The 17,622-nt window shown below is 39.2% G+C and overlaps 1 protein-coding gene across 2 annotated transcripts in view; it reads left to right on the forward strand.

The window, feature by feature from the left end:
• The first annotated feature begins 13,073 nt into the window (after positions 1 to 13,073).
• Positions 13,074 to 17,622, forward strand: part of Smc2 (structural maintenance of chromosomes 2) — a 51,609-nt gene continuing 47,060 nt past the window's right edge. The window contains exons 1-3 of one of the 2 annotated variants that reach the window (XM_006995097.3): positions 13,074 to 13,273; positions 14,051 to 14,275; positions 14,863 to 15,012. In XM_006995097.3, coding sequence (XP_006995159.1) covers positions 14,108 to 14,275; positions 14,863 to 15,012 — 318 coding nt within the window. In that variant the 5' untranslated portion in view covers positions 13,074 to 13,273; positions 14,051 to 14,107. The remainder of the gene's footprint in view (positions 13,274 to 14,050; positions 14,276 to 14,862; positions 15,013 to 17,622) is intronic. The other variant, XM_076564208.1, reaches the window with a different exon arrangement.

The following is a 17,622-nucleotide window of genomic DNA, read 5'->3' on the forward strand; positions in this document are numbered from 1 at the left end:
TCTTCATCATAAATCTGCTATGGATCTCCCAGTGTTTTGTTTAATTCCCTTATCCTCTTAAGCAGCATGACCCTGGTTTTATTTTCCCTTGACATAAAATGCTGAATTATAGCTTATTTATGAGTTTCATGAATAAGACTAACTTTGTTGCCATTTGCAGAAAAAATTCTCACCAGGTTATTATACTCCTAGATCCCATTAACTCATAAAATATACAAAATAAAAATTACTCCAAATTAGTCTTCCAAGCAGAATTGAAGACAACATTTCTTTGTATAAAAAGATGCCACCAACCAGCACTAATGGGAACATCTCCTCTTTTCTCCCTTGCTCAGCACTGTACCTATACTACATTCAATTGGGTTTTTATAAAGATTTGTAAAGTTGCCTATTAACTTGTTATGGTTTTTATTCTTAATGAACATTGCTTTTACAATAAGAATTCTACACTGTTTACAATGATTCCAATTTTATGTTCTTGTCTGAAACCTGGGCACCAACTATAAACACATACTAGATTGGAAATGTTGGACCAGCTGGTGAGCTAAAATAGTTGGGGTTTCAATGACTTGAGGACTTTGGGAGTCACATGGGAAGAGCAGTGGCCTCAAGTATTAAAGTTAATAACCACTGCAAGGGTAGCCTAAGATTACTGTAAACATTTGTGCTTTAAATCAATAAGAACTGATATCCACCAGGATGTAAAATGTATGTGGCAGAAATTGTTAAGGTTCATTGACAATGTAAGGTTTCAGATACTTTGTGAATGAATGGATGGCCTTTTAGTCTAGGCAGTGCTTATGTTCAAAGTCTAGACCAGAGACTTCCCTCCCTCATCTATAAAACAGAGATGATAACAATAAAATAGTGCTTCATGAAGTGGCTTAGGAAAAGTGATTGGGACTTAGTGAAGCACAAGTCATGATTTTGAGCAATAAGATTACTATTAACAATAATCTTAAATAACATAAGTCCAAAAATAACGTTATTTAAATTTCCCAAAGAGGGACAGCAAGGGAAAAATGTTTAAAAGTGCAAACATTAAAACAAACAAACAAAAAAAAGTGCAAACATTATTCTTTATCCTAGAGTGTGGAAACTTTTACTTTTAGCCTCAAAAAGATTTTGTTTTTGTAAAAATCATCTGAACACCATTTATAACAACATTCTGGTTGCAAAACAAATGCTTTACACATGTAGGCAAATAAATGAATTGCCTTAATATTATAATGTATTGGCCTTTATGTGTACCTAGGTCATACTAGGTCTATACGTCACTTATTTTCATAAAAACCTGTGTTTTTCCCCAAGCAATTGCCCAAGGAAGACTAGGAGAGGATTTCTTGAAGTGCCAGAAAGAACACAGAGACATGATTTTTATTAACTATTCAAAAGGGATATCAGAACTAAGCACTGATGCTGATACCTCACCTGAACTGCACTATGTCATACAAATGGCAACAGTTTAAAAAAAAAAAATCTCAAGACTCCAAAAAAATGTCTTGATGGTATCTAATCATATTCTGAAGACCATCAAAGTCCAAAGGGCAAAACCACTCTCTATCTGATTAAGAGTAGAGGTTTAAAGGCAACCAACTGAAGTGTAGGAGTCCCAATCTGTCATCTACCCACAGTTGGATAGAGGTGAAGCAGAAATCAATGTGTAGATATGGTCAGAATGAGAAAGAGAGGGGAAGTAGTGACCAACATGACTTCTAACTTCCCATGCACTTTATTTTTTGATGAATTGTGGAGATAATCATTAAGAAATTTAAATGTGGGAAGAAACTGAAAAATATGGACAAGAAATGGATGCTCTGTAGCCTGGAAAGACTGGCCATCTTTATGTGTATGTTTATATAGTTGCTTGCCCACTCAACAAACATTCATTAGTAATTCTGAAAGGAACTGGCTGTATTCTATATTTCCAGAACTAACACCAATAACAGTGTACTTACAGGTGGACGTCCAGGAATGCCAATAGGGAATTATCTTGGTTATTTTCAAAGGAAGTGGGATGATTGACCCAGAGCAGACAACATTTCCAGGTTGTTGTCATTGACTACGCAAATGTTCTAGAAAAGGAACTTAGCAGCAATAGGTACTCGTCTCTGTGTTTCCTGATTGTGGATAGCATGTGACCACCTTCTTCAAGCCTCTGTTGCCTGGACTTCCCTACCATAGTTGACTTTACACTTGTACTCTGGGTGAAATAAGACCCTTTATCCTTGGAGTTGCTTTTGTCGTGTAATTTATAAAAAAAAAAAACAACATGAGAGAAACTGAGATAGTGGGAAATAACCTAGAGAACATTTAACAGGAGTCTGTCTACATAATAAAGGGCACAAAGAAGGGGTAGTCATGCAGTGACAGCTGCTAAGGAGGTAAGCCTTGGATTCCAGTCTTACTGATTTTTATTTATTTTTAAGACAAGATCATGTGTATACCAGGCTGACTTCAAACTCACTCAATTATCACAGAGAATGACCTTGAACTTCTGAACCTGTTTCTACCTAAGGGCTGGGATTGCAGGTGTCTACAATGCCTGCTTTAGAATTTTAGTCTTTTGTTATGAAACCACAGCTGTCCTACAGCATAGGAAAGGCTTGTTTCTAGCTCCCCCCAACAAACGACACGTGGAGAAGGATGTGATGCTGAGAGTTCTCTGAAGCATACGTTGGCAGATTCATCTACAGTAGATGCAACTTTATGAATGCTGCGGTAGCCAGTGATGGCATTACACAGTCTGTTCATTTAGCCAGCAAAGAGCTTTCAAGGCCTTCAATATGAGATCTAAGAAAAATGACCACTATTACTAAGCTTCAGAACCTTCAAAGATTGTATATTTTGTGGGCCATACTGTATATTTCAGTATTCAGTGCATTTTAAGTCTTTACATTTTGCACATTCTTAAATTGGACCCCAAAGTAGCAGTGCCAATGACAATGTCCTAAATGGCAGTCTGGCCTAGCTCAGGCTGCACTCTGATTGGGTAAATACAATTACTAGCAAGTAAACAAATCCTAAATCTTAGCATTCCTCAGAAGTCTTCTGAAGTGAGTTTATGTTTGTCAGGAAAAGCCATTACTTCACTTATCTGCCCCCAACAGCCAACTACTGGCAATGGGCATCTAGTTTCCAGCCAACTCAAACAAGACTGTAACAGATCAAAGGCCCAACACTAGCCCTCAGGCTGTTCTGGCCTGCACCCCACCTCCCACTGCTCTAACTCCCAAGCTATTCAAGCTCCCATGAACCCCTCTTCTTAAAATAGACAAGGTTTTCCCTTCTTTTGCTGTTCTTTCTACCCACACTCCAAGAGACAGCCTGGTGGTTTGATTCCCCAATAAGACTTTCTCTCTACCCAAAGAGTGGTCTAATTCAGTGATTTTACTGAACCCTGGCTCACACAAATACTATGAACCTGTTCATATTAACCAATGTTTGGTATATTCCTACTAAGTGTTTGACACTGAGGTGTGTCAAAACGGTCTACCACAAAAGGAATATATATCAGAAGAAAGTGTGGATAAAGAGTTAAAAGAATAAACAAGTGCCTATAAGAAGATAGATGGAAGCCAGGTGGTGATGGCACATGCCTTTAATATCCCAGAAGTTGGGAGAAAGAGGCAGGCAGATTTCTATAAGTTCAAGACCAGCCTGGTCGACAGAGCAAGTTCTAGGACAGCCAAGTCTACAGAGAGAAATCCTGTCTCAAACCCCTCCCCCCACAAAAAGAAAAGAAAAAGATGGAGATACAAACAATCCATCAGTAATATCAAAGTTAAAAATAAGATGGTACATTAACTATTTCATAACTGACTTCTAAATTTACTCACTAATTCATCTATTCATTAGAAAAACTATGAAGCACTTCTTTTTTTGTCTTCAGTTGGTGCTTGGTTACAGTCATGAACAGATGATAATCAGAAGAAACAGACAACAAATACAGTTTGAGAAGAGATAATAAAAAGTATTTCAGCCAAAGAGGTCAGGGTTAATTAAAATGTTCACCAAAAATGTTTACAGGAGAGGACCAGTCTGCCTCCCTTTTTAGGCATAAAGACCACCTTATAGTAAAGACAAAGTAGGTTCATTCCTGTTTATGATTAAACCGCTTTTTTCAAGGATTGGTCATTGCTCCACCTGTAATCTTACCTACAAATACATTTGTACAGTCTGTTCCAGTAATAGCAAGCATGTCTTTGTTTCAAAAAGTTATTTATAACAATCTTACAATCCTACCTTTGTTTTAAAAGGTTATATGATCACCTATCACTACATGTTATTTTGACTACCTTGCTATGCCCACCTTGCAACCATGTCTTTGTTTCAGGAGGTCATTAAAAATAGCTTGTTATGCCTATGTTCTGCCCCTGTTACCCCACCTATTTTTTGCCCACCAAATATCCTATTTGGAAACCTCCTACCCCTGAGCCATAAAGCCTTGTCTCTCACATCCAATGCTGATCTCTCAAACCCCATCCTAATGGGAGGCAGCCTATGTACACAAATAAAAAAAGCTCACTTGAATTAATTTGGCCATGATGTTTTTGGTCTGTGGTCTTTCTCCTCCTATCATTGGGATTAACAAAACAAATACTAGGACCACAGAAAGGGCAGAGACAGGCTGCTACCCTGTCTTAGATTTTAAAAACAAGAATGAAACTAGAATGTGAAGAAGAGCTATTTTGACCATGGAGGCCCATAAAATTGTGTAACAAATAGAGGGGAAAAAATTGCACATCTTGTGGGAATAATCACGTGTGCAGATCTCTTTTGAATCTGATAAGAATTGAGCTAACAGAAAGAAACCAACTGTTGGAAGGACAGGTAGGTCTGCCATTGATTTAAAATAAAAACCAATCAAAGAAACATAGCAAGGGGCCACCATGGCAGGGAGAATAATTAAGAGAAAGAAACTTGTGGAAGAGGCAATAAAAGGAAAGAGTATGACAAAGTAAAGAGGGATGATATGATAGCTCTGCTTATAAGCTAACAAAAAGTGGAAAGATGGAATGATAAATATGACATGTGTAAGATTAGACTAGATTTTGTTAGTAATGCTTAAAAATATTTTCTTACGAGATGGTACCAGACTTCTTTAGTAATCACTGGGTTTTAGGAATAGCTATGTTGAACACAGAATTGTAGTGGGTAGCCTTAATAATTTCACCAATACAGAATGTGAGAATCTGTAAGTTGGAGTCAGTAAAAGCAAAGTAATGAATGACCCCTGATATCTTCAGGAACACAAGACTCACCCAACATTTGATTGGTCCCTTTGTGAGGGATCTGATCAATGAGCCACAGTAAAAAGTCATAACAAAAGAATGGGCAATTAAAACACAAACAAACAAAGAGTTTTTAAATGAATGCCATCATTGAAATTATAATACATTTATTTGTCTAGCCATAAGTGACAGAATAAGGGTAACAGGGAAGATGGCAAAACTCCACTCTGTCACCCTCAGCAACCTGAGAAGTCCCACTACCTTTTAGGGACCTAAACTCAGGCCAAATTGGTATTTGAATGAAATGGAGACATGACCACTCCCAGGTATGTTTGAGGAGGTTTTTATTGTAGATATGAGGAAGAATACAGTCAGAAGCATCTGGTAGAGCACAGAGAAGGAGAGAAAACAGCAGACTGAACATGGCCAATAAACTGAACCAGGCCATGAAAGGAGAGGGAGGGGAGAAAGGAGGGACCAATAGAGCATCTAGGGAAACTAAGTGAACCAATAGGACCAACAGGACAAAAGAGAGCATGTGGCCAAAATGGCAGATTTTTATAGGAAAGAGAAGCTGGGGAAAGGAAGCCAAGCCACTGGGCTGGAGAGGTTTAGCATAGGGGTGTGGTGAGAAGAGCTGAGAGGTGTCAGGGTATTGAGTAACCCTGGTGGCCAGTCAGTGCATTGGTATGCTAATCAGCACCTCAGTTAGCCATTTGTCCTGAGTTCTTTGGAACCTGAAAGTATTCATGCTACTGCTTCCCACAAAATGACTAAAGTCTACCAGCTCTTTAGGCTTCTACAGTTTAAAGCATCCACCAGTTTTTAGCTCACAGTGATGTAACAAGACATTTACATTGTATCTACTCAATAGTCTGTTCCCAGCCGTCTCCTCTACAAATGAGGGAGTGTCATTGGCTTGTACCTTTTCATTCTTTACTTGTGATCTCAGAAGGCAGAGCCATAAGCTTTTCACCCCTTAATCAAGTTCCTCTGAACCACATTTAGGAGGAATTCTTATTTCTGGAATGAACCAAGACTAAAACTGACAGAGATCACAAGTTTTGTGAGCAATTTTAATAAGTAGTTAGGATGGGCATTAAACACCTCAATGTCCTTATCCAGAAAAAGTGCATTCAGAGCACCACAATAAACAGATGCCCAAGTCTCTTTTGTATGTTGACTTAGATTTCTTCATGCACAAGAAAAAAGAATCATGTCATTTGCATGAAAATAGATGGAACATGAGATCATCTTGTTAAGTGAAGTAGACTCAGAAAGAAAACTATTATATTTTCTTATATCCTTATATGTGGAATCTAGATCTAAAAAGAAAGAAAGAAAGAAAGAAAGAAAGAAAGAAAGAAAGAAAGAAAGAAAGAAAGAAAGAAAGAAAGAAAGGAAGGAAGAAAGGAAGAAAGGAAGAAAGGAAGAAAGGAAGAAAGGAAGAAAGAAAGCTAGCTCTTGGGAAGAAGGAGTTTAACACCAGGGCAGAGGAATAGACAAGAGACATTAAGGGAGGGGAAATATGAACAAAATACATACTATACATGTATGAACATATCATAATGAAATCCATCATTTTATGTGATAAATATAGCCTAATAAAAAAGTACACCTACCTATAATTTTTTATTCATTTGACCTAAGGATATCTCTTAGCTATTAATCTATTAAAATAGCCAAAATACTGATGTCTATTTGTCTTGATACTTAAATTTTTATCCCTCAAATAGATTATGCAATTTGGAAAAATCAACATTACATTATCCATTCAAAAATTAAAATTCCTTATTCATAAAAAAAGTGATTCAAGTAATACAGCAGAGCTGAAGGTAAAAATTTATAATTCAACAGAGTACGTGAAGTGAACTCATTGGAGTTCAGTAGCTATAGGAATTACAGTGGACAAAATATCTTTATTAAAGTGATTTTAGCTAATTCCACAGGACAAATTAGCTGATACCACAGGAAGGTAGGTAGCATGCTAGTATAGATAAATGTACTATTTCTTAAACAAAAATCCATAAAACTTAACTAAAGTTGAAAAACAATTTCAAAACAAAAGACCTACTCTTGGTCATTTAAAATTGGTTCAAAATTGCTGTAAGACCAAGAAGACAATATTAAAATACATACCCCAAAATGCCATGATTTAAACTTCTTGCCTCAATGTTCACATTCTCAAATCCTAAATCCAAAGCAACAGTATTAACAGGTGGAGTTTGTGGGGCAGTTGATTAGGGATTTATTGGCCTTTATAAAATAGGTCTTGCAAAACTTGTATCTTTACCAGTGGTTCTCAACCTTCTTAATGCTGCAACCCTCTAATATACCTCATGTTGTGGTGACCCGCAACCATAAAATTATTTTTGTTGCTACGTCATAACTTTAATTCTGCTACTGCTATAAATCATAATGTAAGTATCTGATATGCAACTCCTATCAAAGGGTTGTTCAACCTCCCAATGGGGTTGCTACTCACAGGTTGAGAATTGTTGCTTCAAACAATAAGGATGCAGCTAAGTATGAACTGCCACCCAGAAAGTAGCCTTGACTCTGCTAGTACTTTGTCATTGGACTTCCCAGATTCCACAAACCAGGGGCAGTAAATTCCTATTGTTCATGAGATGTCTGTAGTACTATATTAAAATAGCACACATGCCTCACGTTTTTATACCTCACTGTATTGGCTAGTTTTTATATCAACTTGGCATAAGCTAGTCATGTGAAAAGAGGGAACCCTAACTGAGAAAATACCTCCATAAGGTCTGGCTGCTGGCAATTATTTTCTTAATCAGCAATTGCTATGGGAGTGCCAAGCCCATGGTGGCTGATACCACCGCTGGGCTGGTGGTTCTGAGTTCTCTAAGAAAGCAGACTAGGCCAGCCACAGCAAGCCAGTAAGCAGCGCTCCTTTGTTGCCTTTGCATCAGCTCCTGCCTCCAGGTTCCTGCCCTGTTTGAGTTCCTGCCCTGACCGCCTTTGATGATGACTATTATATGGAAATGCAAGTGAAATAAACTCTTTCCTCCCCAAGTTCCTTTTGGTCATGGTGTTTGAAAACAGCACAAGAAACCCCAAAAGACAGTCACCTACAACAGAAGCCCCATTATAAAGCTAAACCCCAGCAGACCACGTGCAGAGGCCCATATTCCCGAGCTGCCTCCATCCCCTAGGGACTCCACAGACCCTAACCAAACTTAGCTGCACCCCATCCTTGTGTAAGCCTCCACTACCCAGGACACTCTACCTGAGAACCCACTGGACAAGGCTGGCTTGGGAATCAAGTAGGTGATGGTCAATTTCCTCCCTTTTCACCACTGGAAATTCTCCAGTCTTGTCCCCAGCCTGAGAGCAGACCACCTGCAAGGACCTGCCTTCCCTCTCTGACTGCACTCCCTGGGGAGGGAATCCACAGACTCTCTAGGCAGGCCCAACTTTTCTCCTCATGTGGATCCTCTTACACACACCCCACTCTAGCCAATCCTCCTTATCCCTTCCTGTCAGACCCTAACACCTAGAAACACATTCTACTAGGGACCCCCCAGTAGCCACACCTGGCAAGGACTCTGGCAACCCACACCTACCATACTCTTTTAAGATCCAGAAAGGGAAACAAAAACCAAGGAATAGAAAATCCCCACAACAAAGACAAAGCCAGGTATCAACACCTAGAATTACAATCATCCCAAACCCAGATGTCTAGACACCAACATAAAAACACTGACAATAACCACTAGAACAGTACGTCTTCACCAGAAGCCAGAAACCATACTCCAGGAGGCCCCGAGAAATGCAACACAGCTGAAGCACAAGACAAGGACTTCAAGTAGCTATTACGAATATAGTCAAAGATCTCAAAGAGGAAATGAATAAATCCATTAATGAATTCTATGAAAACACAAGCAAACAGTGAAATTAAAGGAAGAAAACAACTTAACATGTGAAAGTAGAAATAGAATCATTAATAAAACCCAAACTGAGGAAATCTAGAAATTAAAAATTTAGAAGCTCAAACAGGAACCTCAGAGGCAAGCCTTACGAATACATGAGATGAACAAGAGAATCTCAGGCACTAAAGATACAACAGGAAAAAAAAGGATCCCTCAGTCAAAGAAAATATTCAATCTAAAAAAATCTTGGCACAAAACATCCAGGAAATCTTTGACACTATGAAAAGAACAAATCTAAGAATAATAGAAATAGAGGAAGGAAAAGAAACACAAGTCAAAGGCACACAAAATATTTTTTAAAAAAATCATAAAAAAAATTCCCCTAACCTAAAGAAGTATTTCAAGGTACAAGAAGCATACAAAACACCAAATAGACTGGACTAGAAAAGAAAGTCCCCTTGGCAAATAATAAAACACTAAATATAAAACAAAGAAAGAACATTAAAAGCTGCAATGGAAAAAGACCAAGAAACATATAAAGGCAGACCTATTAGAATTATACTGGACTTTTCAATGGAGACTAAAAACTGGAAGGGCCTGGACAGATGTGCTACAGACTCTAAGAGATCACAAATGCCAGCCCAGACTATTATACCCAACAAAACTTTCATTCACTATAGATGAAAATAAGACAGTCCATGATAAAGCCAAATTTAAGCACTTTGTACTAGTCTAACTCAATTATGTTCATTGCTGCTCTAGTCATAGGAGTCAGAAATTGGAAACACCCTAGATGTTCTTGAACTGATTAATGAATAAAGAAAATGTGGTACCTTTATAAAATGGAATATCAATCAGCTGTTTAAAAGTGTAATCATTAATTTGGCAGGCAAATGGATGGAGTTAGATAAAGTCATCCTGAGTGAGGTAACGCAGACCAATATGGTATGTATTCCCTTATATGTGGATGTTAATTGTGAAGTTCTTGGTAAAGAAACTACAATCCATATAAGCACAGAGGTTAAGTATAGACTAAGGGACTAGATGGGAGGGAAGGGTTTCTCTCGGGAAGAAAAAGAGAATAGATAGTTACAGATGAACAGGGGGTGGAGGAGCACTGGAACGGGAGTATCAAACAGGGACGAAGCAAGAAGGGAGTAAGGGAGGGATAAAGGGTGGGACAGCTAAAACACAGGGCCATTTGGGGGGTCTTGAGGAAACCTGATACATTAGAAGCTCCTTTAACAAATATATTTCAGATATATAAGAGGCTGGAAAGACGGCTCAGTGGTTAAGAGCACTGGCTGCTCTTCCAAAGAACCTGGGTTCAATTCCCAGCACTTGTCTGTAACTTCAATTCCAAGGCTTCTGACAACCTCACATAGACATGTATGCAGACAAAACACCAATGAACATAAAATAAAAATAAATTATATATAAAAAAGATATCTAAATTGGAATCACCTAATAATGAGGGAGACAAAGCGCCAATTAGACATCTCTCACCAACAAATGAAACCTCTAGTGCTGGGAATGGGTTCCATCAAATTATGAAGTTGGTCAAAGATGCCCTATAGAAACCTCCAAGTAACACAGGCTATTGTTTGCTCTCTAAAAACTGATGGTAAGGTCCAAATACTGAAGACAACACCAACACAACTCACCAATCACAGAGAAGTCAAGCTGGTGCCTACCTAGGGCCTTCACCTCTACTGAACAGTATTCATGGTATGGAAAGGTACTCTGCACACTAAAAGATCAGAAAGGTAAACACTAACACAGCTACAAAACTTTGGTCTAAAATAGTGACCTGCCTCTAAGATAAGTTGGTACAGTAGTGGTATAAAAGTTGTGGGAGTAACCAACTACTGTCTGATTGGAATTAAAGTCCACTCCATGAGACAGAATTCATGGTCAATATTGCCTGAGTGGCCAAGAACCTGAGACTAGATAGAAAATGGATCTAGGAGACAACCAAATATTACTGTCCTGCTAAAGGACTGTAGCAACAAGGCTCCTAACAACATTCTGCTATACTTAAGATGAGTATATTGCTCAGCCATCATCAAGAGAAGCATCCTCCTGCAGGAGATAGGAACAAATACAGAAACTCACAACTGGACAATGTGCAGTGAGACCTTGGAACACTCAGTTCTAAATGGAATGTCTCCATCAAATCCCTCTCCTCAGGGTTCAGGGAAGAGAAAGCAGAAAGATTCTTTGAGCCATGGAAGGCACCAAGGAAAACAATGTCTCTAAGACAGACCAGGACTGATGCAAATATGAACTCATAGGACTGAGGCAGCATGCACAGGGCCTGTATAGATCTAAGCCAGATGGGGTCCCAGTGCTGAAAGAGGAAGTAGAAACAATCTCCTATCCCTAACTGAGAAACTATATCCAATTGAAAACTGCCTGCAAAGGACAGATTATTTTTTCAGTGAAGTCTCACTGGGCATAAAAACCACACATAAGGGCAGTCCCCATGACCAGCAATAAATGGACAACACAAAACAAATTCAATGGTATTCCTAAAGAGTTTTTCTCTCAGCCGGGCGGTGGTGGAGAGGCACAAAGCTACACAGAGAAACCCTGTCTCGAAAAACCAAAAAAAAAAGAGTTTTTCTCTCACAATGTTTGTCTGGACAGCTTTTTTTTTTTTTTTTTTTTTTAATCTTACAGATCTTTTGCTTATATATTATGGTTTCTGCTTGTGTGTGTGTGTGTGTGTGTGTGTGTGTGTGTGTTCGAATGTGTCACAACATATGATGTTTCTGGTGCCTTTTCTTTGGCTCTTTTTTCCTGTTTATTTTTTCCTATTCTGGCTTGTTTTCATCATTTTATTATTATCATTATTATTTTAGAATCCTGTTTGTATTCTAATGAGAAAAGAAAGGGTGTGGGTTTGGGTGAGTGAGGCTCTGAGAGGAGTTGGGGCCTCTCTATATATAATCAGAATATACGGCATGAAAAAAAATATTTTCAATAAAAACAACAAAGCCAAGCCCTTCCCAACTTAGTATTACCGTAACACCATGTTGTTTTTTTTTAAAAAAAAAACTATACACTCTGTTGACGGGATCAGCTATTACTAGCACTGTAAAATTAGCAATTGTAGATAATGCTTTAAGAACACATGCTCTGCAGTTAGGCTGCCTGGGAACAAAATCTGTCACTTGATTTAGAAGTCGTTTAACCTAGTGACTCAGAGTACTCATCTGAACCAAACGAAACGAAAACCAACGAGAACACTAGGATGATACCATGTTTGTGGAGGAATTGTTGACAGCCTTTGAAACACAGCTACCCAATACACAGAACTATGTAAATGTCAACTGTCGTAAGAAGCTTCTGCAAGAGTTCCTGAACCGTTAGGTTAGCCACGGCTTGTCAATAAACAGCTTTTCGGCACAGGGAATCGTAACAGCCATTTGCCCAGCAGCTGCTCCCCAACTTCACGTTATTGCAGGCGAAGGGTCCCCTCTGGAAACTTGAGACTTCTCCCCAAAGCCAGCGCCTTCCTGATTCAACTAATTACAGCCTCCATTTCCCAGGGATCGTAGTAATCCGAAGAAAAAGAAGCCTCAGAAGTCAGTTTTGGGCAACCTGTGTTTCTACAGCGTAACCTCCTCCTAAAAATCGACCTGGCGGAGGCGGAGCCTGAGGACAGAAGCCGGTGGCCGGAAAGGGCAAGAAAGTGGGCGGGGCCGGGGACGCGCGAGGCCCCGACCGGGGAGACGTGCTGCCCGAGCATGCCTGGCACGAATGTCAGCGCGACCCTTCTTCCTTTGCACTTTCCATGCCCACAGCATTGTAGCCCCTACCATCCACTGTCGAAAACGTTATTTACTATCGCCATGTTGTTTCCGTATTTTTACTGGGGTCAAAAGATGAAGCGCTTCAGTCAGGCATATACTAGGCACCAACAGAGGACGGACGCCTCGGAGGCGGGGTCCTTTGCTCGCGCCGAAATTCAAAGGAACAGTTCCGGCACGGTTGTTGGGCTGCGGCGGATGCTGTCCCCGCCATGGTGGCGTTCGCCCCGTAGCACCCCAATACAGGTCGGGTGTCCTCGCTCTCCGCCTTCGCCTTGTGCAGGAACTTTGCTGCTCTCCTCGGCCGCCCAGGGCGGCTTTGTGGCCGGTGCGTTGTGCGGCCTTTGGCTGGGCCTGGTGTCTAGGCGGGAGATGGGGTCCGGGGGCGGGGGAGGGTTCAAGGAGGGACTTCTAGCGATAATTAGAGGTCTTGACGGTTGTTTATCCTTAAAGTGGGTCGGGAAATACTTGGGGGAAGCGAGGAAACACTGAATTTTTAAAAAGAGGCTGTAGAATGGATTCACCTTGTCCTTAAGGTCCGCTAACTACCCGGGTCCTGAGTGCCTTGCGTTCAGAGATTCATGGACGTCTGCAGGCACAGAGCATAGCGGAACTTAGGACGAGTTGGACAGACAGGCAAATGCTGCTTAGTGTCGTCTTTTACTGCCATGGAGGAAATCGGAAGGAGAGGGTGCGTGTGCTTTTGCTTAGGGAGAGCCAGAGAGATTCATCTGAGGTGACATTTATGCCAGGACGTCTGCGGTAAAAGTGGTATCGATTCCAGTACCAAGAAAGCACATTTGTGCCGAGGAGAATGAAATGTGAAATTACCAGTAGTCTTTATCAACTACACTGTTACTAGAGTGCAGCACAAGCCTAGGAAAGTGGGCAGTAGTGATAAAGATGGTGACTTCCAGGCAGTGGCTAACTGCTGGTCATTTTTAAATCCGAGGAAGCCCTTTTTAGAAATAGAAGTAGTTTGCAGTTTGGCAAGTGTATTTTTCCAGTGTTCTACATCCCTATGTATTCTGTCATATTTACTGTGATTTGTTTGTTTGTTTGTTTGTTTTATCTACTTATGGGCTGTTATTTCTGTTTTACACAGACCTGGCTTGTAGCTTGTTGTCCAACAGAGGCTTACTGGCCCAAGACAGTATAGAAAATGTATGTGAAGTCAATCATTCTCGAAGGATTCAAGTCCTATGCACAAAGGACTGAAGTCAATGGATTTGACCCCCTCTTCAATGCTATCACTGGTTTAAATGGTAGTGGAAAATCCAATATATTGGACTCCATCTGCTTTCTCCTAGGCATCTCCAACCTGTCTCAGGTAAAGTGTAAACTTTCTGGTTTCTGTAAAGTTTGGCTGGGGCATCTTTGTTACTCTTTGGAGACTATTGAATTTTTTTTTTATTTGCATGTTTGGACTTCATGGAGATTATGGTATATCACAGTGCAGCCATTTAAGCAAGTACTATTATTATTCCATCCTTTAGATGAAAAGGTAGAAACTTTGAGGCCTTGCCTCAGTTTCCCCCTCTTAAACTGTTGTAGTAATGCCCACACCAGCGCTATTCAGTGTAGTCTCAGCTTAGAGTTGTGTACCTTTTAGGCTGTACTAATGGATAGGGTAGCTAGTAAAGTTCATAGACACGACTTACTTGAGTTTTGCAAATTAACTTTTACTACATTAGTAAAAATCAGTTCAAAATATAATCAAAGTTTTATTGAAAAAGGTAACTATTATAGGTTATTTATTGTCTGCACTCCTTGTTTTTCTTGCTGATGGATGTGACTGCCTGTGTTTTACTTAATACTACATAGGTGGGTTTTCCAAAAAAAAAAAACCATGTATTTTTAATGCTGCTTTTGTACAATATGAAGTTTTGTCAATGAACTTTTCTTCTTTAATTATAGGTGCGGGCTTCTAATTTACAAGATCTAGTTTATAAAAATGGGCAGGCAGGAATTACCAAAGCCTCTGTTTCAATCACTTTTGATAATTCTGACAAAAAGCAAAGCCCTTTAGGATTTGAAGCTCATGATGAAATCACAGTAACAAGACAGGTAAGTAGATGTCAAATATTTGGATACCTTATATCGTGTAACACTATTTCTGGGGAGGTTTACACATCCCAGATAGGGAACCAACAACATCAACAACAGTTGTGCATACCACCAGAGTTCAACATGATGGACCAGTGAATTATACTAGGGATACTCACAGGATTTGGGCAAGGGATTACTACTTAGAGGGTTGGAAATGACTCAAAGACAGCTGTATCATCCAACATGGGTGGCAGCTCGCAAAGCTAGGAACCTGAAGCATATTGCATAGCTTGTAGGCAGCTCAACAGATTGGAAAGTATCTTTTCCAGGTATCTTATTTGATCTAAACCTCTTCCAGGCAGCTGGTCTGGTCTCAGTCGCCTTTGCAACTTTTCTCCTCTCAGAGTCTTCTTTGCAGCTCAGCATCCTTCCTTCTGAGGGCACTCAGCTTCTATTGCTTACTCTCACAGGGAGGGGCTTAGTGAGTCTGGTCAATTTTAAGGAGTTCCCGAAGCTATCATGAGTTGTTTATGTTCCTGTTTAAAGAGCTTCCCTGTAGAGTGGGACATTTCATTCAGCCTTGGAGGAAACTTATACAACACTGCACCATGGCATATTAGAGCAGGGGTTCTCAACCTGGAGGTCAGATGACCCTTTCACAGGGTTGCCTAAAAACATTGGAAAACACAAATATTTATGTTACAATTCATAACAGCAAAATTACAGTTAGGAAATAGCAATGAAATAATTTCATGGTTGGGGTCACCACAGCATGAGAAACTATATTAAGTGGACGCAGCATTAGGAAGGTTGAGAACCACTGCATTAGAGAGTTTCTCTTCAAGGCAGCTCAGCTGATCTGAACATCTTTCAGACAGTTTCTGGTCTTAGGTGAGAGTGTCTCTTAACAGTGCTTCTTATGTTAGATTAATGGAGTGTAGAGGTGGGCCGTGAGTCTTCTCAGTTCCAGGGATTTCCTGAAGGTTTTAAGTTGTTTATGTCCTCAGTTTTAAGGAGCTTTCCTGCAGGATGGAATGTTTTCATCTCTAGTTAGAAAGAACAGTCTGTGTCTCAAGGAGTGTCTCACAGATAGAATGTTCTTTCTTGGAGGAAATTGCAACCTAACACCTTCTAAACGTTTCAAGTCTAATGTGTTGCTTGGCAGTACCGTTCAGTAAAAGCTGCCTGGGACTGTGTTGATGAACACAACTTAGGAATACTGACTAGAACCGTAGAATATCTTTCTTAGAGTCTTGAACTGCAGAATGGTGCTTCTGTCAATAATGAACTGTATATTTGATAGTGCCCCTGTAAGATGTAAATGTATCATCTGTAAGAGAATGGAAAGACATGTTGAGAGTCTTCATCTCATGTAAGCACTCAGTTATGATGAGAACTTAAGCTTTGCCAGGTCTTTCTTCCCTGTGAGCACCTCCAGTTACTTCAGATCTTGCTTTCTAGTCTAGTTTTGTAAAGAAATTATTAAAAACTAATCTTAAGTTCAGCAGACATCTGCTAACTTAGTTTTATGTATTAATCTTGGTTCTCTTGATAGTTTAAAGATGAAATTGGACTTTTTTTGTATATTTCATTATTTAGATTGTCTACAGGTCTAAATATTTTCTAAGTGGAACCTTATCAGAGCTGTCACTTAAACCTCTTTCCGGATCCTTCATTAGCCTAATCACCCCCCACCCCCGCCATATAAATTTTTTAACCTATGTGGCCTCAGATATAGTGAGACAAAGAAGGGTAGTAAAACAGATATGAACAGAATTAGCCTTTCTTCATTTTAGATACTCCACTGGTTTTCTTAGGTTTTCATTTCAATATCTACATGACTTGAAGCTGCTCTGAATTTGTTATGTTATTACTTAGCTTCATTACTGACATTTCTTTTAAAATCATTACAGATCTTTCATTAGTCCTTAATTTTTTTTCTTATAGTCAATGCTTTCAGCTTCTTAGTTTTTAAAAATTCTATTAGTTCTCACTTTCTGTTTTAACTTTTGTTAATACAGGTTTTCTTTTTATTTTTATCAAGCTTCTGATTTATTCATTCATTTGTTTATTTATTTGGCTAGGGCAGGATAGAATTCAGCTCTTTGTTAGGTTTTTAGTAGCCATAACAGCTACTTTTTGGGAATTGTCTCTACATACCTATTTAATCTACATAATTTTTTTTCTATCTTTATTTGGGTCATGAGACTGTATTCTTACCAATTTTTTTTTTTTTTGGTATAAAATTCTTGTTTTATATATGGATATACCTCCCAACCTAGTAATCCTGTTAAAAAAAGTAAACTAACTTTATTCAGTATTTATTAATTACTGGTGTGTATTGGGGATTCTTGAATACAGTTAGGTGTATATTTTGAGAAGCAAGTCTCTCAAACTTGGTAACTGTGACAGTCATACCCTAAATGGAGATTTTGGAATTATAGTAAAATGTGAACAAGACAGGATCTAGAATGTTGTGACGAGCCCAATCTGAAGTGCTATTACTCTCTTTCTTTGAAGTTGTCAGATGCCATCTTAATGAACTCCTTTTAGAGTTTGGCCAAGAATTCATACCAAAATCCATGTGTTTAGCTTTTAGTATCTTCTGTTCCCATTAAAAAGTGAAAG

This window comes from Peromyscus maniculatus, chromosome 2 (genome assembly GCF_049852395.1).
Source record: "Peromyscus maniculatus bairdii isolate BWxNUB_F1_BW_parent chromosome 2, HU_Pman_BW_mat_3.1, whole genome shotgun sequence".
Taxonomy (NCBI): Eukaryota; Metazoa; Chordata; class Mammalia; order Rodentia; family Cricetidae; genus Peromyscus; species Peromyscus maniculatus.